Raw genomic sequence first — 25,294 nt, 5'->3', positions numbered from 1 at the left:
ATGCTCCTTCAGGTATACTGGACCGAGGCTGTTTAGGGCTTTAAAGGTCCTTCAAGTATACACGACCAAGGCCATTTAGGGCTTTAAAGGTCAACACCAACACTGCCAAAACTGCCAAAAGTTAGCTGTGGCCAACTTTTCACCTTGTTATTTTTCCATAGGGACCTTTGCTTAGTCTGGATCCAATCCATCAATCTCATTGATTAATTGACATGCTTAGGGTTGCATTGCATGCAGTCTGGGTCCCCCTTGTGTGGGGTTCACACAGCACTGAGCCATCTCAGCCACTTGCATCTGTTAATACTTTTTCATTTGATGTCAAAAATACTAGTTAGTGCACTTCATGTAGCAGATTCAATGAGAGCACTGTAAACATGAAGCACTACGGTGCTTTTGACAAAACTGCATACTTTGTTTTAATTAGTTTTGGTGGCAACTTCAACCATTGCATAATAACATGCAGCGCTCGTATTTCACCTATTGGTCTTGCACGGTTCTCTCCCGGGCTTCAAGTCTTCTTCTAAGCTGAGCTGCGTCTCCCAACAGATGGCCCCAGTTTGTGATTGGCTTGTTGCACAGTAGTGTGCAGTGTCCCAGAGGAGAAACATATTGCCAAGTACAGCTATTGCTAGTTCCCATTTCTGTATTTGGAGAGCAGGCACAATGACACCAACAGATGATGGAGTGAGTACAAGCCCAATAAATTGGTTTCTTCTCTGTTGATGGCACACAGCGCCTATAAAATTGTATTGGTGTTCATCAGCAGGGATGTCAGGACGTAAGTGGTAGCGAATTTCCCCCAAATATATATAGGGGTTCTTTTTATTAGATTGTGAGCCTGTGGGCAAGGTTTCTCTTTTCTTAACTTCGGAACAGTGCTTAGATTTTTAAGGGGCTATCAGTCAAAACAGATTCTTACTGCTGTGCTGCAAGCCAGAGAGCTGTTAAACATTTTGAATTAACTGGGAGCTTCTCTGCTTTTCTCTGTACTCTGTACTCCCCTCAATTCCTTCGGCAATCCTTCTCTCCTATCTGCAGGCAGGCCTAGGAGAAGGAGGGGCCCAGAGACATTTTTGGGGAAAGGGAGAGAACTAAAGAGGCTGGAAGTGACTAAAAATGTTAAAGGGGTGTGCATGTTTTCTGGATTACACATGCCAATGGACAAAAGGAAGGGGGGGCAGGTTTAGAATAATAGAATCATAGAGTTGGAAGAGACCACAAGGGCCATCCAGTCCAACCCCCTGCCAAGCAGGAAACACCATCAAAGCATTCTTGACATATGCCTGTCAAGTCTCTGCTTAAAGACCTCCAAAGAAGGCGACTCCACCACACTCCTTGGCAGCAAATTCCACTGCCGAACAGCTCTTACTGTCAGGAAGTTCTTCCTAATGTTTAGGTGGAATCTTCTTTCTTGTAGTTTGAATCCATTGCTCCGATTCTCTGGAGCAGCAGAAAACAACCTTTCTCCCTCCTCTATTATGGCATCCTTTAATATATTTGAACATGGCTATCATGTTCAAACCCAGCCAGATGGGCGGAGTATAAATAATAAAATATCATCATCATCATCATCATCATCATCACCACCACCACCCCTTAACCTTCTCTTCTCCAGGCTAAACATGCCCAGCTCCCTAAGCCGTTTCTCATAAGGCATCGTTTCCAGGCCTTTGACCATTTTGGTTGCCCTCCTCTGGACACGTTCCAGCTTGTCAGTATCCTTCTTGAACTGTGGTGCCCAGAACTGGACACAGTACTCCAGGTGAGGTCTGACCAGAGCAGAATACAGTGGTACTATTACTTCCCTTGATCTAGATGCTATACTCCTATTGATGCAGCCCAGAATCGCATTGGCTTTTTTAGCTGCTGCATCACATTAGAAGCATTGCAAGTTGTAAACAGTATAATGTTCCTGCTCTGTGTATGGCACTCAGTTATTCTGTTCTGCCTCTGAGGCTAATTATATGTTACTACTTTCATAGGGGAAACCATGGGTTAGCGTGGGGGGGGGCCTGCTGCAAATATCCACAAATATTCAATATCCACAAATAACATTGAAAAGCATTGAAATTACTCAATTATCTGAGGTCCACCCCCCCCCAGCGGAAGTCTGCCCTCCCGACAGATGCAGTTCAACAACTTGGGCTGCCTCCCCCCCCCACAAAAATCCTGGATATGCCCGGGGGGGGGGGGGGTAAGCATGCAACTCCTGTTGCACTATAAAGACTCACAAACAGCATAAGCTTTGGTCGACTACAGCCCACTTCATCATATGCATGAAGTGTCCTCCTAAATTGCAAGTATACCTGGTGGTTTTTTGTTTTTTGTTTAGGGCGGGGAATGTGAACAGTGGGATTAGAGGGAAGTGAATTGCAGAAAAATGCGCAGAATGATAATAACACAATTAACCGGTAATTCACAAAGCAGGTTTTGATAACAAAGACATCCTGGTCTTGGTAAGCCAGTTAACATGTTTAATGTGCTAAAATTCCCTGTTTCTTGCTTCAGACCACAAGTGAGAGTTTCCCATTGAAACTCCTTTGCCTTAGGAAGGTCACTCTAATGTCACAGAGTGCCCTGGGAGGTTGAAATATTATCCCTCTAGCTTTCGAAAATTGCTACGGTACTTCAGGTTTTTTTTAAAATTGTCATTCTTTTGTGTAGACTAGAGCAAGTGTGGGGAACCTGATCTGCCCAGTGGGCAAATTTTGACAGGTCCAGCACTTGACATCACAATAACATAAAATGACCTGGAACTTTAAGCAACAGAACCTTGCATAATGCTTTGAAGGTGCCAATTGGGGGACTTCAAAGCATTTTTGCCGCTTGCAAAGAGGCCTGCATGGTACACCCTGTTGACCCAGGCCAATCAACCTTTTTGCCTGCCACTTGACACCAGGTGAATGGCAGGTGGGCATGGCTTGTGCCAAAATGGCCTGCTGGGCCTAATTATACCTGTGAGCTGGAAGTTGCCCACCCCTGGTATAGAGATTGGCCTGTTTTTCCTATATGGACTGCAGAAAGGCATTGCTGGCAGATATCAAATTGGAAGACAAACAGGTGAATGAGCTCAATGTTGTGGATGGCATTTGTTCTTTTAATAATGTTGCCAGAGCAGATACAGGGACAGTGTTGGCATTGGGGCATGCCACAGGGGCTGGTCCCTGTGTCTGCATCGTTGTTATGTGGTCTGTTGTTGCTGCTGAGGGGAGAGAGAGAGAGAGAGAGAGAGAGAGAGAGAGAGAGAGAGAGAGAGAGAGAGAGAGAGAGAGAGAGAGAGAGAGAAAGTATAGCCCACCACCCAAGGCCTGTGCAAAGTGTCATTGGTCAAGAGAAGTTGCAGAGCACTAATATGCTTAAGTGGTTTTAGTTGCAAACCATGACATACGGTATTCTGTTGTTTTCTTCTCTAAGTCTGTCTGTCCTGTATTTGATGGTTCCTGGGTACAAATTGTTGATCTGGTGTTTCCCCCATTTACTGGGCAAGTATTGTACTTTGGGGGATTCTTACATTGTGAGTCACTGGCTGATGAATCTGAACAAATGTGGTTGCATTGTATGGCTTGGCTGGAGACAGTGGGTTTTGTGGTGGGAGCTGGAAGCATGTAAGGATGCATAGCATAGCTTCCTCTATAAGGTAGTGGCTTTCATGCTCATTATGTGAATCTCTTATGTGGGCTGTTCTAGGCATAGGTCAATATTGGAGTAAAGCTTATTGAAATCCTTGTGGAACTGCTCAAATGCCTCCCTTCCATGAGTCCAGATGATACAGATGTCATCAATGTGTATCAGAGACGTCTCTCTGTGCCTTTCTGTAAGCCACCTCAGGAAGGCTTTGTCCTGAAATGTGGCATATAAATACCATAAAGAAATACATTAAACTGTCAATTTAATTTAAGCTGTGCAACTGTTTTATTATCATAAAATGCACCTTCCTTTTAAAAATGATTCTATCCACACCATGTGGGAGGGATTTGGAACAGCCAGCATTTGCAGTTTAAAGGAAAAAAACAACAACTCAGAGATTGACATATCATTCTTTCTATTTTCCAAAATAAAATCTCTGATCAGAACAACCTGGTACTCCGCAAAGTTTATTTCCAGTGTTTGTAGCATTTATGATATATTTGCAGTACAAGCCTCTGTGAGAAAATGATCAACATTCACAATAATCCATGTCAGGTCTGCAATACAAAACACCCACCCCCCACCCCCATTCTTTATAAAACACTCAGACACTGTGCTGATAAATGAATACAGTTTTTATATTGGTAACTTTTCCATTTATTCCAAAACTCTCCATTAAAAACATCATTGCTTCACTTGGAATAAATCTTATACAATCACCTCTCCTTTAAGCATGTCTTTTGTTTGTACAATAACAATACACTTAAATATATTATCTGTATTTTCAGTATGAATCGCACGAGAGAATGTTCACAGTAGGATATATTGTGCCGTCTTGAATACGCAAGTTTCCTCCTCTACTTGATGTGGAGGGTGAGGCAGAAGCCAAAGGAGGCGTTTCTTACCTTAGGGCTACATTTGGGCCTCTTTGCTGCAGGGCACCAGTAAGCAAGAGACAAGAAAGGGAGCACCTGGGCACATTCCACATATTACTCTACAACACAGGAACTAAGGTAGATACAGGCACAGCCAGAGTAGTATGGATCAGGCATCAGCCTGTGGCTATTGGTTTCCAAAGCCGCATCTGTTTCACATCCTGGTCTCATCGGGAAAAGATCACTCTTTTGCACTGATTTTGTACTTAAAACGCAGTATGTACGGTACTGTAAATGGGCCACGTGGATTCATACCCATAACCAGACAAGGGCAGGAAAAGGACCAAAAGTGAACCCATCCCAGGTCTCAGCAATTATGAAAGCAGGACCACAGGCTGGGGCTCAGAAAGAGACCGCGAGGCAGGTGCCAGTGAGCCCGAGTTGGACAGTGAAAGCGTTTTCAAAGGGGACCTTCAAAACATGACATTGCAGGGCCCTAATCTGCCATCAGCTGATCTTAGCACCTGCTGGAAACACATGCTATTTGCCTGCTTGCCTGTACTGCCTTCACATCTGTGTTAAATTAAATAAGTAAACAATTAAAAATAAATAAAAAAGCACACCTCAAGGTCATGTTCTAACAAAGTCTTGCTTTGTTTTTTAAGTGAAAGCAATGCATGAGAGGGTGGGAGAGAGGGAGAGAGGGGGGAGGGAGAGGGATGAAATGAAGTGATGGGGTGGAGAAAATATGCAAGAGTTTCCCAGTATATGCTGGAGGAAAGGGAGAGAGTCAGCATGGCATGATGGTTAAATTGTTTGACTAGGACTCAAGAGAACTGAGTTCAAATCCCCTCTCAGCCACAGCCATGAAGCTCACTAGGTGACCTTGGGCCAGTCACTCTCAGCCTAACCTAACTTGCAAGGGTGTTGTGGGGATAAAAGGGCAGAGGAGAAGTTAACTGACAGATTGGAGATTTGAACCCAGGTTTCCCAGGTCATAGTTCAACACTCTAACCGTTACAATGCACTAGCTCTCTGCAGAGAGGGAACTATGCATGTGACTTTGAGTTCCCTGGAGGTTTTAAATGTAATAATAACATAATCGGAGGTTTTAAATGTAATAATAACATAATCAAAATTTTCTATTATGCATTAATAATGTATTTTCCCCACTTCAAGTTTCTCACCAAGATCTGAGAAGGCAAGGTAGTTGGCCATGTAATCCCATGCATGTCAACTCAGAAGTAAGCCCCTTTGAGTTCAACAGGTCTTACCCTCAGATATAAGTACAAGATTGAAGCTGGAGAAGGCAAAGCTCTGTGTTGGAAAATGGATCCCATTTAGCTCCCTCAGATTACGTTTTTGTTGTTGTTGAAACAATGTAATTATTAGGAACTGAATTTTTCAGTATGAGAAAGGAAAGGAAAAATTGGCATGAGTACAAGAAATATATATATAGAGAGAGGGAGAGAGAGACACAGAGAAAATATGTATAGGACTGCAGCTCAGGGCTGGGGCTGCTTTGACCCTCCAGACATTGCTGGTCTACAAGTACCATCACCCCTGAGCATTGGCCATGCTGCCTGGGGCTGGTGGAAGTTGGAGATCAACAACACCTGAAGAACCACAAGTTGCCCAAGTAGCTGGATTCCTTTGCAGTGGACACAGGTAGGGTATACAGAGGAGTCGAATGTCTCAAAATAATTAGGGCAGCCACTTACCACAGCGCTCTAATAACAGTCTGGTCATCTCCAATGAAGAGAATAGAGATAGCGCATATAAACAATCAGAGCATGGAACTAGGTGACTTTACAAAAGGGAACATCGCAGTGTTGTTACTGCCTCTGCTAGAATGATACGGTACCTATGCAGACTTACTGACTTGCAAGTGCTTACTCAGACACAAGGGAAAAGGAAAAGTCATACAGGCAGTGTGTGGGTCTGCACACAAACAAACACAGCCACCTACTGGAACTGAGTCTGCCAAGCCACATGAGTGGGCAAGCAAAGTGGGATTATAAATCAAGCCTCACACAGCCTAGAGCCAAATATTTGCACACAATTATCACTTAGTTGAATAGGAGTAAAGAGCCATTGAACTGCACTGGAACAAAAGGGGTTATCTCAAACCCACACCGATAGCCAGACATGACATAATAAATAACAAGTGTCCTGACAATGAGAAATCCTTCAGGAAGGAGCTGTGGGGGAAACCTGGCTAAATTATTCAATAGTAGGCAGAGGAACAAGTTACAGGAACAGGCTTTCAGCTGCAGAGAAGGTTCCTAATTCCGCTCTCCCTAATAGCCATAGGAAACCACTTTTCAGCTCTGGTCTTTTGCTCAGACATTTCCTTGCATTTCAGACCCTGGATCTGCTCTGTACTAACAGAGCCAAGAGGTGAAGGATTTATGTTAATGGGAATGGCAAGATTTAGATTGTACTGATTCTCTATTACAGCATGCTGTAGCTCACCATGTACTCAGTGGAGTTACAGAACGACCACATTCCATGCTACACAATTTGGGCACATGCTCCTCCTTGCCTTTACAGGTCTTCAATCAAACAGAACCTGCTGCTATATTAAATCACTTGTTAGCCACCATTGTCCAGTTCTCCTGAGGCCAATGCTGGTGTTGGGCAGACTGAGGCAGCTACCTCAGGTAGCAGATTTGGGATGTCATGAAAGAGCAGGAAATAGTTTGGTTTTTAAATTTACCTTTTGTTGTATTTTTACAGCCAGGGAGGTGTAAATTAATTGGACCGGCTGCCCCAAATCCACAGTCACTCAAAGTTTTGGCCATGCAAGAATTGCAGGCAGTGAGGCTGAAGCAAAATTATTATTATTATTATTATTATTAATAATAATAATAATAATATTTACTATTTATATTCTGCCCATCTGGGCGGCTCCCAAGAAAAGATTAAAAATACATTAAAACTTCAGTAATTAAAAACTTCCCTAAACAGGGCTGCCTTCAGATGTCTTCTAAACGTCAAATAGTTGTTTTTCTCTTTGACATCTGATGGGAGGGCGTTCCACAGGGTAGGCACCACTACCGAGAAGGCCCTCTGCCTGGTTCCCTGCAACTTTGCTTCTCACAGTGAGGGAACCACCAGAAGGCCCTTGGCACTGCACCTCAGTGTCCAGGTTGAATGATGCGGGTGGAGATGCTCCTTTAGGTACACTGGGCCAAGGCTGTTTAGGGCTTTAAAGGTCAGCACCAACATCTAGGATGCTTAAAGATAGAGATCTTTTATTTATTGTTGATTGAAGAAGAACATTCTGAATAAGATGTAATCTCTGTAGCTATGAATCACCATGTAGTTTAAATGGATTCTTTGTTAGCTGTGAATATTGAACTTTTAAAGCATGTGATTTTAACTTCTACATGTTTTAAAGTATATTGTTTTGTTTCTTTTCTCTCTTTTTTGGTCAGTAGAAACAAAAGAGAGTTGTGCATTACTCCCTCTGCTGAATCGTGACACACGTTTGCACTCTTGCAGAAAAACTACATACAGTACCTTCAAGTTTTGTGTAGGATTGCCAGTGGGCCCCCACCCCCCAGCAAAACTCCTAGGTCTTTAACAGCGGACTGGCAAGAGGGAGTTCAGCAGGAGCTCTTTGCATCATTGCATATAAATGCCAGGATAACCTTTCCCTGCTGTTCAAGGACTTTGCAGACAGAGTTATAGCAGGTCACATTTTGTAGGAGGAGGTTACATGCATCATTGCATCAGCTGCAATGAGATTGCATTAAGTTCTAGGCACAAGTTCTGCTGAGGTTCTGTGGGCATTTAAATTGAGGACACTGTGCCAAAAGATCTGTTCATATGGTGCAATCCTAAACACAAACCCAATAGGGATGAAGCAAAACTGAACTCATTGGGACTTCATTATAAGGCTGCTGAGGATTGCCGTGCAAGTGAATTACAGGAATCAAGCTTTAGTATGTAAGGGCAAGAGAAAAACCAAAGGCAGCTTTTGGTGTATGAATCTATTTGTAAGTTTTATGGAAAGGGACATATGCCCCCAACCCATTATTTTAAAGCAGAAATATGGATTATTATCCTACCGTATTACATTGGAAGAGATTTATTACAGCAAGCTACCAAGGTTCTTAGGCACAAGCCTAATTCTTAGCGTACTGATCTCCATAAGGCAACCTAGGTGCTGAGCATTAGCATACGATTAAATGCTTTGCTTAGTCGGTGTCTTGTGGGAGCAATTTCATCTGAGGATCAAACTGGCAGTTGAGCTGTTAACTCATAAATAGGACTGTCAATTGAGCCACTATAGCCAGCAAAGTTCAGTCAATACTAAGTAACTATTAAGCATTCGCATGCAGTCAATTATTTGAAGCACCCAATCTGAGCATGGAATGAGGTAAACAATACCATTATGAGCTCAGCTCAACAGAGTTTTTATTGGGACATATGCTTAATAGTTATTAGTCTAATAACCCGACTTCATAAAAACATTCAAACTTTGCTTCATTTGCATATGGTGAAGAGAAAAGCTGGTGAGCTGTGCTTGGTTATTTATTTCTATTGATTAGAGAAGTGCTTTGCTTTTTCCTGCACCACACTAATAGGGCAATCCTACACATGTCTATTCAGAAATGAATCCCACTGAGTTCAATGAGGCTTACTCTCACGTAAGCAAGTACAAGACTGAAGGCTGAGACTTAGAAACAGAAGCATGTAAAGAGTTCTGAATTGTAAATGTATATGCAGTCGTAAGGCCTGATATATAATCCGACCTCTGAGGTACTAATAAAGAAGCACCACCAAAATGAGTGGGCCTCACAGGATGTGGAAGCAACAGCAGGACCCGACTCAAAAATGGAAATCTGCATTTCCAAGAGCACATTCTGCAGGCTGAAATGCACATCATTCCCTGCCTCCAGTTACAGTTTACTCTTGCAAAATCTACAAGGCACCTGTAACAAAACATCGTGGTGGGAAAAGGGCCCATTCTAGGTTGGAACAGGACCACTATAGTACTGTAGTGGCAGAGAAGGTGTCACCCTCCTGAAAACTTTAAAGTCAGAGCTTTAAGGATGGAGTTTTGAGGCTGGCTGCCAGCCCTGAATCTGAGTGAGAGAAAGTGAGAAAGAAGAATACAGCATGTTGAAGAGCGGTTTTTTTTTAAAAAAAAACTTATGGGATACATTCAGTTAACCCTAGCCTCCCCCCACCCCAATAATATTCTTAAGAAACTCAAGCAGGCAAATTCTCCTGCCCATTTTTCTTCCCCCACTCCAACTGACCAACTCAACATTACCTGGCTCAACTACCCTCTGCAGCCCATAGATCTTGGAGGTCCATGTGCATAGCTCCTTGACAGGCTGTCAAACTTCTTCTAAACATTTATTTACCTCTTAATCTACAGATGAAAATACTTTGGCACATGTAAGCATCCTCTGAATATGAAGGGACCACCTTATTTTGAGAGGCCCTATTTGTTCCAAACAGTTTGGCTGAAATGGTGTGTCAATGTAAAATGTGTTTATCTGCAGGTTCAGGAAACCTAAGTGGTCAGAATATTTTCTGTCCAACTTCTGTGAGGGAAGGGAAAGATGGCAGTTTGGCTGAAGATTATGGCTGCATGGAAGCTATAGAGATAGGAACAACTTTGTGGGGTAAAGCCCCAGGAGGTAGGAAATCTTAAACAACAGAGGATCCAGAGGCAAGGAAGGTGGCTAAAGGAAGGGTGCAAAGTAGCCTGTGAACTAAGAAGCAGGAACTTGAAGGGCTTAAGGAGGCCTGAGGAAAAGACACAAGAAACCAAGCAGCTTCTTGCAAGAGGGATTTTGAATGAATCCCAAGGTGGCCACAATCAGGGAGCTATGTTATGAGGAATGCTGCACAGGCAGGCCAAGAGAAAGGATGGTTAAAGCAAATGGATGAAAGCAGGAAGTGGGTTGAAAAGCAGTGGCTTGAGGAAACAAGAGCTGCAGGTGACACAGCATGAAGATAGGATGAGAAAAGAAAGTCTGGGGTAAAACATCACACAGAGCACAGTAGGAAGGGTTGTGCATTATTATCAGGAAGGCGTGGACAGGCAAGGGAAGTCTGAAGGGCTCAAGAGGTCATAGGATCGCTCTATCTTGAGTCCAGACCCAGTCATGCCCTTAAGAGTTGCAGAGAAGGGGAATTCTGTCAGTTGTAGATTCCACTGTCCCTGCAGCATTGCTGGGTAAAAAGCAGCAGGCGGGAAGAGGCTGAATTTCACATATTGATTTGTATTAGACACCCAATTCTTTGCCTTGGATAGAAATACATGCAATATTTGCAGGTCCTGGTCCCAAACACCTCGCCTCAAGAAGGGGAACTACAATGCTAGCTTATTTACCTAAGTTTTCAACTTAAAGGGCAGCAATGCCACCATCTCTCTCTCCTAAACCCTGCCTGGCCAGGAGTTTATTTGATAAAAGAAAAATCACAGAGAGATAAAGAGAGGAGGCAGTTCACCTGGTGCTCCTTATGGAACCTGCTTCTTGGTAAGTCCGGCTGTGTGCTTGGTTTACTGCACCATACCGATGCCTGTGTGGTTCTGCCAGTATTCAGAAATATCACTCCATCAAATCTCTCCCTTTAATGACTGGCAACCCTGAGGGGTTATTTCTCTCATGAGGCTGAACCGATTGAATCTTATAATCAGGATAAGACCTCAGAACAGGCAGGCAAGAAACCATATCTGATTATAAGGATGTGCTATTTTCTCATGACATTTCTGTCTACACACACACCCCGCTGGTGGCTAGCTGACGGTTTGAATAAAAATAGACCAATAAAGGAAAAGTGACAGAAGTTCAGATTCTGTTTTTTAACGCTCACAATCAAGACATTGCCAGAACTGACCTGCCCTTTTGGAGACATGTTCCCCAAAGAGCCTTGTTTGACTTGCCTGAAGCAGCAAAAACAAGCTGCCTGCTCTGGAACCTAAGACCACACTTAGGTCCTATAGATTTCACTGGGTTCATATGGCTGCAGGCCTTTGCACACTTACCTGGAAGGAAGCCCTACTAATATACTGTAATAGGATATACTTCTGAGTAAACATGCATGAATTTGAGTTTGTGTGCATGTGTGTCCAGGGTCTTAGAAAACATTTACTGGTTATTAAATTAGGTTTCTTTCCCTGGTGATATGGGCAAAAAAGTAAAGGGATAGAACATCTTTGAACCCTGGTCACAAAGGCAGAATCCACAAAAGAAACCTGGAATAGCAAATGGAAAGATGGCTTGAGTTCTTTCACATTTTACAGTGACACATTTTATAGGGACTCAGCTCTTTCTGCAATTCCTGGATTATTGGGATCCTGGATCTCTTTTGTAGCGAAAGTGCACCTATTTATTTAGGTTTCTGATGAATGATTCTCAGGACGAGCTACAGAGAGATTCTCAGAAACACTGGGTAGAAATCTAAGAAATCATGATTCCTTGTATAGCAGCTTCAGTTCAGAAAACAAACACGGGGAAACAGAATGAGGCAGGGAGCGAGAGGGCAAAGAAAATCCAGCAAAAGGCCTCCCCACTCCCATCCTCTCTCTTAAATGTTTGTACCATTTGGAATTGAGATTCATTCCCGATAAAGAGAGCAGAAGCAACTCAAAAGAAAACAGGTTTCCTTTTCAGTTCAAAGCCAGAGAACTCTGCATAAAACTGGATCAAAGGGCTTTCCTGCTGTTAACATCATACTCATCATGTTGTCCTAGGAGTCGCCTGGTGATTTGGGGAGGGGGGGAGAGAAACAAAGAATGGAATTCTGCACATTCATCATGACAGCAAAGCAGGTGTTGATTCTGCAGTGAGATCTTGGCCCTGGCTTGCTGCCTCCATGTTGTTTCTCTCTAAAGCAGCAGCAAACATACTGGGGGCAGTTAATTGCTTGATCCCCATCCAGAGAGTAGGATTATGCCAACTGTTGTGTGATGGATGGGGGCTGGGCCAGGCACCAGGTCTTTTTGGGGTGTTGTGGGTGGGGGACTGCTGAAAGTTGTGGAATCCTGGAAAGCAGTCATGCAGCAGCTTTGTAATGCAGGGCAGCTTTGGTTGTGTCGATACCGGCCTTCATCGTTCTGAGCGTGGCCTCCATGGGATCTGTGTGGTCCTCTCCCCTCTCAGTGCTTTGATCTCCCCAGTGATGCAATGAATGAGTTAAACCAGGTTTAAAAGATGCTCTGCCGCCTGTTCTTTCCTCGAGCTGGGGGGAAATGAGAAATGTTAAAAAGGTCTGAGAACGATGGGTCAAAGCCTGTTCCTTGGAAGATTACACAGCAAAGGGTATTTCACAGAGGAGTTTTCCTCCACAGAACAGGGCGGCAACGTACGGGGGAACTGAGGCACGCAAGGACAAAGCCTCTGCACAGGGATCTCTGGCACAATCTTGGGGTTTGGTCACTGAACCAGCCTCCCAAGCCCAGTTTTATCTCCAATTGTCCACTGACTCACATTTTGAGGGATAACTGTAACATAATGTAGCTCGATCCCTTTGCACAGAAGGTGATGTAAGTGCAATTTCCAAACCATACAACAGAACTATCAGTTCAAACACACAGGCTACCTTCGCAAGGAATCCTTTGTCCCCTGAGCTTTGGCCTGTGGGGTATGGTCTAGCATAATGGACCGTCTGTGACACTTCACCAATCAAAGGCTTCATTGTTCACAGAGCCACATCATCACAGGGCATAGCTGCCAAGTTATCCCTTTTTTTAAGGGATTTTCCCTTATGCTGAATAGGCTTCCTCGCGAGAAAAGGGAAAACTTCGCAGCTATGTCACAGGGATGTGATGATTCCTACAGGTTGCCTTGTTCATTACATTTCTCCAGTTTTAGAGGAGGATTCATGCTCAAGATACTAAGCAACGCTGTAAGTGGCTAAGGTGGAACTCAGAATGCAATTTCTTCTCTGCCATAGATTTCCCACATGGCTTGGAGTTGTAGTTCCACAGGACTTTGCATGCAGGAGATCCCAAGTTCAATCCCTGGCACCTCCAGGTAGAACTGGGAGAAAATCCTGTCTGAAAACCTGGAGAGCAGCTGCCAGTCAGTGTAGGCAATGCCGAGCTATTCATTCATTTACAGTGGTGCCTCGCTTAACGAATGCCCTGCTTAACAAAATTTCCGCTTAACAAAAGGATTTTTCTAGCGGAGGTTGCCTCGCTAGACGAATTCATTTTACGAAAAATTCGTCTAGCGAATCGCGGTTTCCCATAGGAATGCATTGAAATTCAATCAATGCGTTCCTATGGGCAAAATAGATAAATAAATAAAATTTCAATGCATTCCTATGGGATTCGCTAGACGAATTTTTCGTTATAAGAAAAGACCCGTGGAACGAATTAAATTCGTCTAGCGAGGCACCACTGTATTTCTTAAAATTTATGCATTGCTTGATTGTAAAAAACAACAACCCTCAAAGCAGTTTACAAACAGAGAAAGAAACAATGAGATCAAGAAAAATTGCAGCCATTCTTTAAAACATACAACAGTTAAAATATACTAAAACAGATTAAAAGTCACTCTAGCATTTCTAAGCATCTGAGAAGGCTTGTCTGAACAAGAATATATTTAGCAGGCTCTGAAAAGAATACAGTGAAAGTGCCTGCTTGATATCAATATGCAGGGGGTTCCAAAGTGTTTTTGCTGCTATTAAACCAGGCATAGGCAAACTCGGCCCTCCAGATGTTTTGGCCTACAACTCCCATGATCCCTAGCTAACAGGAACAGTGGTCAGGGATGATGGGAATTGCAGTCTCAAAACATCTGGAAGGCTGAGTTTGCCTATGCCTGCACTACAATAATAATATAATAATAATTTATTATTTATACCCTGCCCATCTGGCTGGGCCTCCCCAGCTACTCTGGGCAGCTTCCAACAGAAATATTAAAATACACTAATTTCTTAAAGACTAAAAGCTTCCCTAAACAGGGCTGCCTTCAGATGTCCTCTAAAAGTCTGGTACTTGTTTTTCTTTTTGACATCTGGTGGGAGGGCGTTCCACAGGGCGGGTGCCACTACCGAGAAGGCCCTCTGCCTGGTCCCCTGTAACTTGGCTTCTCGCAGTGAGGGAAGCACCAGAAGGCCCTTGGCGCTGGACCTCAGTGTCTGGGCAGAGCGATGGAGGTTCTGATTGAGTTCTTACAAATGCGGAATGAGTATTATGTGGCACCTGCAGTAGTGCCAATTCTGCAAATTGAAGCAGTCGAGCTAGTATAAGGCAGATTCCTCTCTTTAGGGGTACATTGTTCCAGGGCAGATCAAGGTGCCCTTTTAAATCCCGAGGAACTTAAGAGAACAAGAAGAGCAAAGGCCTATCTAGTCCAGCACCCTGTTTTCCACAGTGACTGACTGTATGCCTTTGGGAAGCCCACAAGCAAGACATTTATCTCACTATTTCCCCCAGCACCTGGTTTTCAGAGCCATCTAGGTCCTGAGGGGAGCATATAGCTGCCATGACTCATAACCATTGAAAGCCTTACCTTGTGGCTGCTGCAAACCCCACTAATTGTACACAGTGCATAAAAGTATTTCCTTTTGACTCTCCTGAATCTCCCACCATTCAACTCAGTTGGATGACCATAATCACCAAGTATTATGAGAGGGAGAGAAATATGTCTCTCTGTCCACTTTATGCAAACTATACAGAATTTTATAAAACTTTATAAAACATACCGGTACTTGACTTTTTTTTTCTACACTAAAAAGCCCCAAATACTGTAACCTTTCTTCATAAAGGAGTGGCGGACCCTTTCTGTTCCTTTTCCAGCTCCACAATATCCTTTTAGAGACACAGTGACCAGAAATGTACACAGTATTTGATTAACATTTTTTTTCTAACAATCTCTAGCATGGGAAAAGGATGGGGGGGGGGAGAGCTGATAGCTTCTATGCCAAGGTGAGGCAAAATGTGAAGTCATGATCCCATAAATCAAATAAATGTGTGTGTGTGGGGGGGGGAATCTACATTTGCACAATGTATCCTAATACCCAAATTTGAAACTTCTGGCTTTCCTCTTTGATTTTTGCAATTCTTTTTTTCTCACAGAACCCTCAAGTGTGGGCCTCATGCTGAATTGCACACGAGGAGGGATGCTGTGTAAAGATGGATATTTGGATAAGACAGAGTGTGTGTGAGAGAAACCTGCTCAGTTTCTTCTTCCTCAGCCTCTAAAGGTTTATAATGATTTAAATGATCACAACAGTCACAGCAAGTGCCAGAGAGCGGCTCTGGACATTGTAACGTTTATTGAAGTTTATCGCTCAGAAGCATTTAGGCCATACTGTGCTGTACGTGAGCTAATACTGCAAATACTGGCTCACTGGCTTCATGCCTTGTTGTGAGGATAAAATAAGAGGGGGAGGGCAGGAACCATGTACACCAGCACCCTGAGCCTCTTGCAAGAAGGGTGGGATGTAGTAGTAGTAGTAGTGGTAATGGTTAAAATATGTATTTCAAACAGTCTTAAAAAAGGACAGCCAGCCAATAAGAGCCCAGGAACCTGAATAAAGCTTATAGATCAACTTTGTCACCATAACTAAGGCTACATTCAGAACAAATGGACTTGGGAATTGGACAAGTGCACACAGCAAGACACATTTAACAGCAACAGGAACATTAAAAGCTTCCCATTCAAGGTGTACATATGAGTGGGACTGTCTATTGTAAAGAAGCACTGTCAGATCATTGGTCCAGGGAATGTCATAAGAACAAGTGGGAAGGAAGTTTGGCCTACTGGGATCCTACTATTAGCAGGCAAAAGATTTGATAGACACTACCCTCCCCCTTTCCATTTTTCTAACTCACCAGGGAACGTACAAGATGGACTTTGGGTTGCAATGGCTATAACTAGGTGGCAGCAAAATCAGGCTTCAATAATGCTTTAGCAGACACAGAGAAGTGTGCTATGAGATCAAGTTGCGACATGGCTGCTTTGCACTTGGGAGACTTACGACTGAGTGGTGCACTAGCACAGAAGACAACATGTTTCTGAAAGGCCCTGAAACTCGCTCATCTCCCACCCCACAAGACAATAAGACCAAAAAAGCATCAGGTACCTACCAGAATGCTGGAAGCTTGAGCCTCGATAGCCAGGGTCCTTTTGAAGTTGTATTTCTTTCAGAGAAAAGATGGAGTCAGCTGGAGGAAAAGGGTGGGTGAGGAGACAAGGACAGAGGGGATGAGAATTACGGTACCTCAAAATTACAATTTCTGCGGAGAACTGAGACAGAAGCATAGAGACAGGAAGAGGTGCCCCTAGTTGAAGATGAAGGGCAGAGGATATGGACTGTATTGCTCACAGTTCACTTGCCATTCTGATCCTATGCAGATTTACTTAGAAGCAAGGACCACTAAGTTGAATAGGAATTGCTCTCAGGTAAGTGTGTACAGTGGTACCTCGGGTTAAGAACTTAATTTGTTCTGGAGGTCCGCTCTTAACCTGAAACTGTTCTGAACCTGAGATACTACTTTAGCTAATGGGGCCCGAGGTACTATTTCTGGGTTAACGGCGCCTGTAACCTGAAGCGCCTGTAACCCGAGGTACAGTACCACCGTATAGGAGAGCAGCCAGCAGCCTCATTTTTATATTACAGAAAACAATGATTGCAGGAGAGATATGGAATGTCTGTCTGGTATACCAGTGTGTGTGGGTGGTGGGAAGGGAATAAAGGCCTCAGCATAAGCCTTAGGTTTCCAGTAAAGTTCTTGATGCTGTATGACTCTCTTAGAACTGCTTCTAATCTTTCCAAGTAGTGTTGTCTGTGCAAAGAGAATACTGTACTAGGTTTTACCAAATCTGTCAGGGGTGGTTCATCCTGGCAGCAGTTCCTTATCTGGGAATTATCTCTCTTCTTGCACTCAAACTCCCCATCCCCTTTCTTTTAAGCCAGCAATAAGTAAAACAGGCTGTGCTCCTTGAACTAGATTTAGTGAGTCACCTGCACAGTCAAAGCAGGGGAGAAGAATAAAGCTGCTTCATGCAGCAATGGTCACACACTTACTCTCAGGAAGGAGGTGCACTTGTTCACCGAGTGCCGTAAAGTAAGGGTGCCGCAGGGCAGATTCCGCAGAAATGCGTCTTTTGGCTTCATACTAGCAAAAGAGAGACGCAGAAAGATTAACACATAAGCGTCCATATGCATGCAAGTATGGGCATTTATCTCATGTGCCCAGGTGCTTATCAGAGTGTGAGAGTATGTATGCAGGCATGCCTGATTCCTGAACCCTCCTATATTCCTGTGCAGCTCACTATGGGTGCTATGTGGCTCATGGAGGTCAACTGATTCAGCAAAATACTCAACTCCCCTGTCAGCTGTGCCGTGCATGTTTTCTTTTTGCTGCCCAGGCTGCATGCAGTCACATTCTATCTTTCTGGATAATATGTGGCATTTTTTGTTGTGTGGCAATGATACTTTCCTGCCTGTACACAGAGACAGCATAGGGAAGCAAGTGGGAAGCATTGGGTGCTCTTGGACAAGTCCACCTCTTTCAGCCTACCCTGTTTTGCAAGGTTGTTCTGATGCTATACAACATTCCTTTAAAGCACAGCCATATGCATGCGGACTCAGAAGCAAGACCCATTGCGTTCAGTGGGGCTTATTCCCAGGTAAGTGTGCAGAAGATTGTAATCGTAAGCTCCTTGAAGGATAAATATGATCTTCATTGTAGAGTTTGCATTATCATTGTGTGTAGCTGTAATGCACCTGGAAAGAATGACTGAACTTTAATGGTCTCAATAATTATGGAACGAATAGGCAATGACGCAGGCTTCCCCTTTGAAATATGCACATACAGGAAAGTAAGGCCAGTAATCGAAGTTGAGCAGGGGAGGAGAAAGCTTCCTTGGCTTTCAAGGCCAAACCTGAATGAAATATTCCCTGCCACTTCATATCCCACTGACCAAGATAAATACAATTGTACCTGAGGAACTGTACGCTTTGTACTTTCGTTTTGGCTCAGCTAGGATAGGTCAAGCAGCTGCCGCAGAGCAAAACAATACCTCTCCTAGGAGCGCTTGAACAGGAGCAAAAGAATCTTGGTAGGAGAGGGAGGGCCAAGCCACCAGAACAATCAACAATGCTCTGGAGTTCTATTGATTTCGATTACGGAAGCTTGGAAAGATCAACGTTCAGGTCAAGAACGGAGGAACCATTGTCTCAGTTCCCCAAAATGACCAGACATCTTGCATTTCCTTGAGCAAATCCTTTTCTGAGGACTGGCTTACATACTAATTTCCACTTTGGTCATTTCTGTGTCTGTGAAGTGGCAGTAAGTCAGACCTAACAGATAACAGGCATTGACATAGTATAGATCTGTGAGTGCCTGACCCTAGGGTGGCTAGGGCAAGGTGCCCTCAGTAGGCTCCCCCCACAACTAACTTGTGGGTGGGCAGAGAAGTTAGATATCTGATGGATCCAGCAATCATAACACCAGGCAGCTCCCTGTCTCCTAGAGGGAGCCTCTGAAACTGATTCAGTGACGCCAGCCAGATTGGGGTAATTTAAATGGTCTGATGGGTTTGATCAGGGTCTTCTGTTTTTTTAACTTGATGAGGTCTGGGCTGCCCAACTATTCCCAGGTCTCTGTGCTATGAATTCTCCTGGCAATTGTCCTTGGCTTTTGCTTACCAATTGGGTTTGTTTCTCACCTGGAGGGGGAGGAGAATTTAGTTCTGTCAGCATTTTAAAGCTAATCAGCCTCATTTTAAGCTAAGGACAATACACAGATCAAAGTATGATTAGACATAAGTGTCCATGTACAGGAAGGTATGAGCATTTAAATCATGGGCCCAGGTGCTCATTTGAGTGTGTGAGTATGATTCTGCACCTGCTCAAATTTTGGAATATGATTCCCTGCCCAAAAAAAGGAACCGCGAAATGCACACCAATTTAGGATACAATACATTTAGAAATGTATACATTGAGAGAAAACACAATGTATTTTGTGATAAGACATGTAACTATATACTGTATATAATGTAAGGGTCTGGTGACTTCTGTTTCAGTGTATCTGAAGAAGTGTGCATGCACACGAAAGCTCATACCAATGACAAACTTAGCTGGTCTCTAAGGTACTACTGGAAGGAATTTTTTTATTTTGTTTCGACTGGCAAAGAGATCTACACTTTGATGTGACACTTCATTCATTTATCTACGGCACTCCAAGCCATTGTCTATATGAGTTAAGAAAGGGGACATAATCTGTATCTTAAAGCTTTTAAAAACCATCCCCATGTAACCTTTTATACCCTTGAAAAGAAGCAGGCACAAAGATGCCTTTGACAGAAATATCAAGACTCGTAGAAGAAGATGGACATTTGAAACAATTCCCTTAGAAGAATATTTGTAGCTGTCATTGGGAAGTTCTGCCTTGTGCACCTAGATACTCCCTGTTAAGCCTTTAAGTGGGAGAACCACAAAAATTGGTACTGAGCCATCACCACCATCCTGGACAATAAGCAGCTGCAGCAGCAAAGTACATGTTGGATGAAGCATGGAATCTTTGGTATCTGGCTCAGCAACTGAAACCACCTACCAGGAGGAGACTCATCAAAAGGTCGATTCCTTCTGTGTCCAGTCTGCAAGAGAAGAAAGGAGCTTAGGAGACTCTACAGGCAATTGGCTATTGTCAAGGGCAGTACACCAGAACATATGAAGAAAAGCTGTGGAACGTCTAGAAAATACTAGTCCACAGCTGGCAATTTAAGTTCTTTCCTGGGGAAGAGGCAACTCAACAAGATGGGCATGGATGCTGCTTGCAGAATGCTGATGCCACCTAGTGGCAGCCCCAGAAAGACCAAAACAAAGGAGGATGCAGGCAATGCAGGCAAAGATTTCCCTAAAATAAAGGAGATGGGGATGGTGTATGCTGAGAAAAAGAAGAACTGTTGATTGCATGTTGATTGCACTGCAGATTATTAATATACTATTCCACACAATTAATAGTCACCCTTGCTTGTTTCGTGTGCATGTTTATCCAGTGAACAACAAGAACTGGTTCTTTCCTTCCCCTAGTATTTTCCAGCAGCAGAAACCCATTAAGAAGTCTGCCCTGCCTTTTAAGGCCATTGTCCTACCTTGGTGCATGGTTTATCAATGGCTGGGCTCGATACTGTGTGAAATTATATGCCTTGAATTCCTCATTGGATGTGATGCCCGGCCAAGATTCTTCTGTAGGGGTTCCTGCAGGAAATAGGCTTAGTTGCACATTTACTGTATCCACACAGAGTGTTGCACAAGATGGAATCCAATATCTGGCATTTAGAATTTAGAATCATGAAAATCTCACCCTTAGCTGAACACAGAGGGAGGGAAATCCATCCACCCACATACACAAAGCCTTTTTCACTGCAGAGGAACGCTGAGAAACACACTTGCTGTTAAAAGACTCAAAAACCAAATGGAGTGTTGGGCTGTTAGAACACAGGAGGATGTCTGATGCTGAGTCACTGAGCTTATTTAGCCCACTGTTGTGTAATCTGACTGGGCTTCTCCAGCCCTGCTGTCTCAGACCCTTTTAAACTGAAAATGCTGGGTAAGAAACTTGGGACTTTGGGCATTTATATCCCACCTTTCCTAGGAGCTAAAGGTGTTTCACATACTTCTCCCCCTCCCCATTTTATCACCAGGACAACCTTGTGAGGTTGGTCAGGTGATTTGACCAGGGTCATCCAGTGAGCTTCATAGCTGAGTGGGAATTTGAACCCAGGTCTCCCTGGTCCTAGCCCAACACTCTGACTACTACACCACACTTGGCTCTTAAACAAAATCAGAACAAAATGAAACAAAAACCTTGGATGCATATTTAAATTATGAAAACATCATTGACAGAGATTTGTTTTGGGGGCCATGCATTCTATCACCAGCCAAATAACCCTGCTAGTTCACACGTAGCTGTTAAAGGCTACATTTTTTTCTGTACTCTTCTATTCATTCCACCCTCCTCTCCAGTCCTCATCAAGAAATAGAGAATTACAAACGACTCACCCAATGTCCTGAATATTAAATGCAGTTCTTCTTTCACGGTCGATCCTGGGAACATGGGGCGTCCTGTGACCATTTCATAGTGTATGCAACCTACACCCCTACCACAGACAAAAAAGAGTTACAAGAACATGAAGCAATCAGATCCTTCAGAACATCCTACTCTCTGCCAAGTCTTCCTCTCATTGTTTCAGTCTCTGCAGAAAAAGCAGGAGGACCACCAAGAAGTTTTGTAGAAGACAATATGAGAGACAGGAACTGTTTCTCTCCCCCCCCCTCAAATCACCTTTCCCATTAAACTAATCAGTAGAGAAAAGGGCTTCAGGAACATGAAGGAACAAGCCATTAGAAACTGTCTGTAGCTGGGATGGGGAACCTATAGCTCTCTAAATGATACTGGAGCCCAACTCCCATCAGACCCAGCCAGCATGGCCAATGGTCAGGACTGATGAGTGCTGGCATCCAGCCAAACATCTGTAAAGTACCAGGTCCCACATTCCTCTTGAATAGTCTTAAACACTGAAAAGGCTCTGGAAGCAATATGGAGAAGGCAAACCGGGAGAAAAAAGTCACAATGGAGAGAACTATTGTACCCACCCTTTCCCAAACACAGACCCCTTGGCTCACCACATGTCAATGGGAGTGGAGTATTCTGTGGATCCTAGTAGGACATCAGGAGGCCGATACCACAATGTGACCACTTCATTGGAATATGTTTTTGTTGGGACAGATTTGGCTCTGGCTAGACCTGAGGGTGGAAGGGAAGTCAGTGAGATGCAATCCTGTGGTTTGCAACTACCAGTTTCATCCTGACAGTATGTGTGAGGGACAGTGAGTCCCCAGAAAAGGCGTGGGCTTTAGCAGGTATCTACCATGACCCCAACAGTGGCCCTAGAGAGTGGATGGGAGTATTTTATTAAAGAATCAAGAGAAAAATACAATTTCGTGATTGCTTCACTGAGCAGACATTGCATAATTGTATAACCAATAAGAGCAATAATGGAAATTGTTCCTTGGATTTGGAAAGTAAACCCAGCAGCCCAAGAGGATTCATGGAGCATCACAAATTGTAATGCTTTGCTAATGTTGGTCATATATTCCACAAGCGCTGCTGGGAGCTGCACAGAGGTGCAAAACATGAAGGATCAGAAAACCTTATTTGGAAAACAAGTTGCCAGTAGCACAATCCTAGACAAGTCTAATAAAAAGTGGGTCTCACTGAGTTGAGCTGAGATTACTCTGAGGTGACTATGTATAGGATTGCAGCCTAAATATGCTTGTGGGGGAAAAAAGTTTCATATGGTCTCTAAGCCATAATGTATAAAGCACCACATGAACAAATAATTGAAAGTCTGTGTTTGGCAAACAGCTTCACTCCATTTAAGACTTGTTGCATGTAAATTAGAAGTGTGGTGCGGGGCAGTGGTGGTAGAAGTCCCCCAATATAATTTCCTTACAATCTGAAAATGTAGGAGCACCTAAGCCAGGGATAGGGAACTTGGTGTCTTCCAGAGGTTGCCGAATGACAGCTCACAGCCTCCCAAGACCATTGGCCATGCTAGCTGGGGCAGATGGAAGCTGCAGTCCAAAAACATCTGGCAGGCCACAGGTTGGTCCTTCTCCTCCCTGACATAGTGCCCTCCTATTCAAAACTGAGCTGAAATTTGTGCTGGCATTTCCCCAGCTTACCTCCTAACTTACCAAAATCTGCGAGTTTCAGTTCCCCTTTCCCATTAATGAGCAGATTCTGTGGTTTGAGATCTCTGTGTAGGATCTTAAGCTGGTGGCAGTATGACAAACCACGCAGCAGCTGGAACATGAAGATCTTGGAACCACAGGGAAAGAAGAGGGGAGAGAAAGCAGTTAGAGATACAGTGGTACCTTGGGTTACGAACTTAATTCGTTCTGGAGGTCCGTTCTTAACCTGAAACCATTCTTAACCTGAGGTACCACTTTAGCTAATGGGGCCTCCCACTGTCGCCGTGCCGCCACCACACTATTTCTGTTCTCATCCTGTGGTACTACTTCCGGGTCAGCGGAGTTAGTAACCCGAAGTGTCTGTAACCCAAAGCGTTTGTAACCCGAGGTACCACTGTACTTTAAAGGTAGACTCTGCTCTGTGGAAAATTAAGGCATGAGATACCATTCCTGAAAGAGATGGAAAATCCTCTTAACTTGGCAGTGGCGGAACCTGCATAATTTGGCCCACTAGACCTCCAGTCTCAGAGCGGCTCACCCATGAGGTTAGGTGAGGCAGCGACCTCAGGCAGCTTCCCTCTTGGGGTGTCACTCTTGTTCTGCTGCCCAGCTTTGCTGCTGGTCTCCCCAGCCTCTAGGGGCCAAGAGGGACTGGTGGCAAAGCTCTGTGGAATGCCTCCCCTCTTGCTGAGTCAGTGAGAGGGGAAGTGTTCTGCCACTCAGCTTTGCCACCTAGTTGGGGGGCTTTGCACCAGCTTCTCCTAAAGGGAGGAGCTGATGCAAAGTCCCACTGCAGGGTAGGAAAGGGGGATCTGGAAAGGACCTGGCAGTGGAGATTCATTATGGAGTATGCACCGCCACTCCCATCATGGGGGTGATAGCAGGGTGTTTCACTGGAGTCTGCTCTAGCCCACAAGGCCATTCTGGGCAAGTCACACACATCTGCCACTCACCTGCCATCAGGTGTGGGACAGGTAAAGCTGTGACTACAGAGGAACAAGCAGAAACACATCCTCAACTGTGTACCTCAATTGTTCCTTTCCTGCACCTGACATAGGTCACCATGTGACTGAAGGGTGGGCAACCCTACCCACTTGCCAATGGAACCCATGAAGGGTTGGCCACTTTGGGATCTGGCTCTCTGGCCACAAGGGGATTCCCGGATGTGAGGGACAGGGGATATCGCGAAGTCCCTCCCCTCCTGAGTTCAAGCCAATCCCCGAGCACAGGGGGAAGCAGAGAGAGTTCCGATTCCAGTGGGGAAGCAGGAAGTCGTGTCCGAGGCTCAGGCAAGGTAGAGGAGCCAGGGTCCCAGGTGGGACAGGAAGGGGCGAATAAGGGCGGGAGACCCATCCCCCCAACTCCGGAATTACGCAGAAAGAGGAGGGGAAAGAGGATGGGTCTGCCAAAGCTTTTGTGTTGGAGAAAGACGCGCCAAAAGCCATTAGGAGGTTCTGAAACCGACTGACCACATCACTCCGTGTAAATAGCAATGACTTAAGCACTGTAAATACGCAGCACCAATAAAAGAATAAAATGCAGAGCTGCGTAGCGTCGTTACTCTGAAGTAGTCCACTCCGGCCACTGTGACAGCAACCTCCTAATCCTTTTTGGGCTACTTTGGAGTTGCCGGGATGAGCGTGTCAGAGGCGGAGAGATGGCGGCAGATCGCGGAGCAAGCCCAGCAAGAACTGCAGCAGCTGTCGCTGCAGGCGCAGGGGGAATTGAAGGCAGCTAAAGAAGAGACTAAGAAGGTCCAGGACGACCGGCTACAACTTGCGGAACAGGTGAGAGCGCTACAGGAAAGAGAGCAGGAATTAAGGGCGGTGGCGGTAGACCTCCAAAACAAGCTGGATGCAGAGAAAAACAAGGCGGGAGGGGCACCCCAAGTCCAAGTGCTGCCAGGAAGGAGAGCCGGGACGCTAGTAAGCAAGTTTAATGGAGACCCGAAGGAATATCAGGGCTTTGAGACTGATATTGTGTATGCTCTTGAGCTGCACCACGATGAGTTCCCTGATGATGAGCACAGGGTAGCGTTTATTGTGGAGCACCTTACCGGGGCAGCCAGGGAGTGGCTAAGACCGTTAATTGCAACAAAGAAT

General features: G+C 44.4%; 1 protein-coding gene across 8 annotated transcripts in view; it reads right to left on the bottom strand.

Annotated features, from left to right (window-relative positions):
* Positions 1-4,244: 4,244 nt before the first annotated feature.
* Positions 4,245-25,294, bottom strand: part of CDK18 (cyclin dependent kinase 18) — a 96,299-nt gene continuing 75,249 nt past the window's right edge. For all 8 annotated transcript variants that reach the window (XM_088674307.1, XM_060277100.2, XM_035121848.3 and 5 more), the window contains 8 exons: positions 23,196-23,319; positions 22,122-22,242; positions 21,498-21,595; positions 20,588-20,693; positions 20,047-20,089; positions 17,514-17,604; positions 16,573-16,650; positions 4,245-12,713 (listed from right to left, as the gene is read on the bottom strand). In XM_088674307.1, the coding sequence (XP_088530433.1) occupies positions 12,679-12,713; positions 16,573-16,650; positions 17,514-17,604; positions 20,047-20,089; positions 20,588-20,693; positions 21,498-21,595; positions 22,122-22,242; positions 23,196-23,319 (696 nt within the window). In that variant the 3' untranslated portion in view covers positions 4,245-12,678. The remainder of the gene's footprint in view (positions 12,714-16,572; positions 16,651-17,513; positions 17,605-20,046; positions 20,090-20,587; positions 20,694-21,497; positions 21,596-22,121; positions 22,243-23,195; positions 23,320-25,294) is intronic.

This window comes from Zootoca vivipara, chromosome 7 (assembly GCF_965207765.1).
Source record: "Zootoca vivipara chromosome 7, rZooViv2.hap1.1, whole genome shotgun sequence".
Lineage (NCBI taxonomy): Eukaryota > Metazoa > Chordata > Lepidosauria > Squamata > Lacertidae > Zootoca > Zootoca vivipara.
This window is presented reverse-complemented; position numbering and strand designations above follow the sequence as displayed.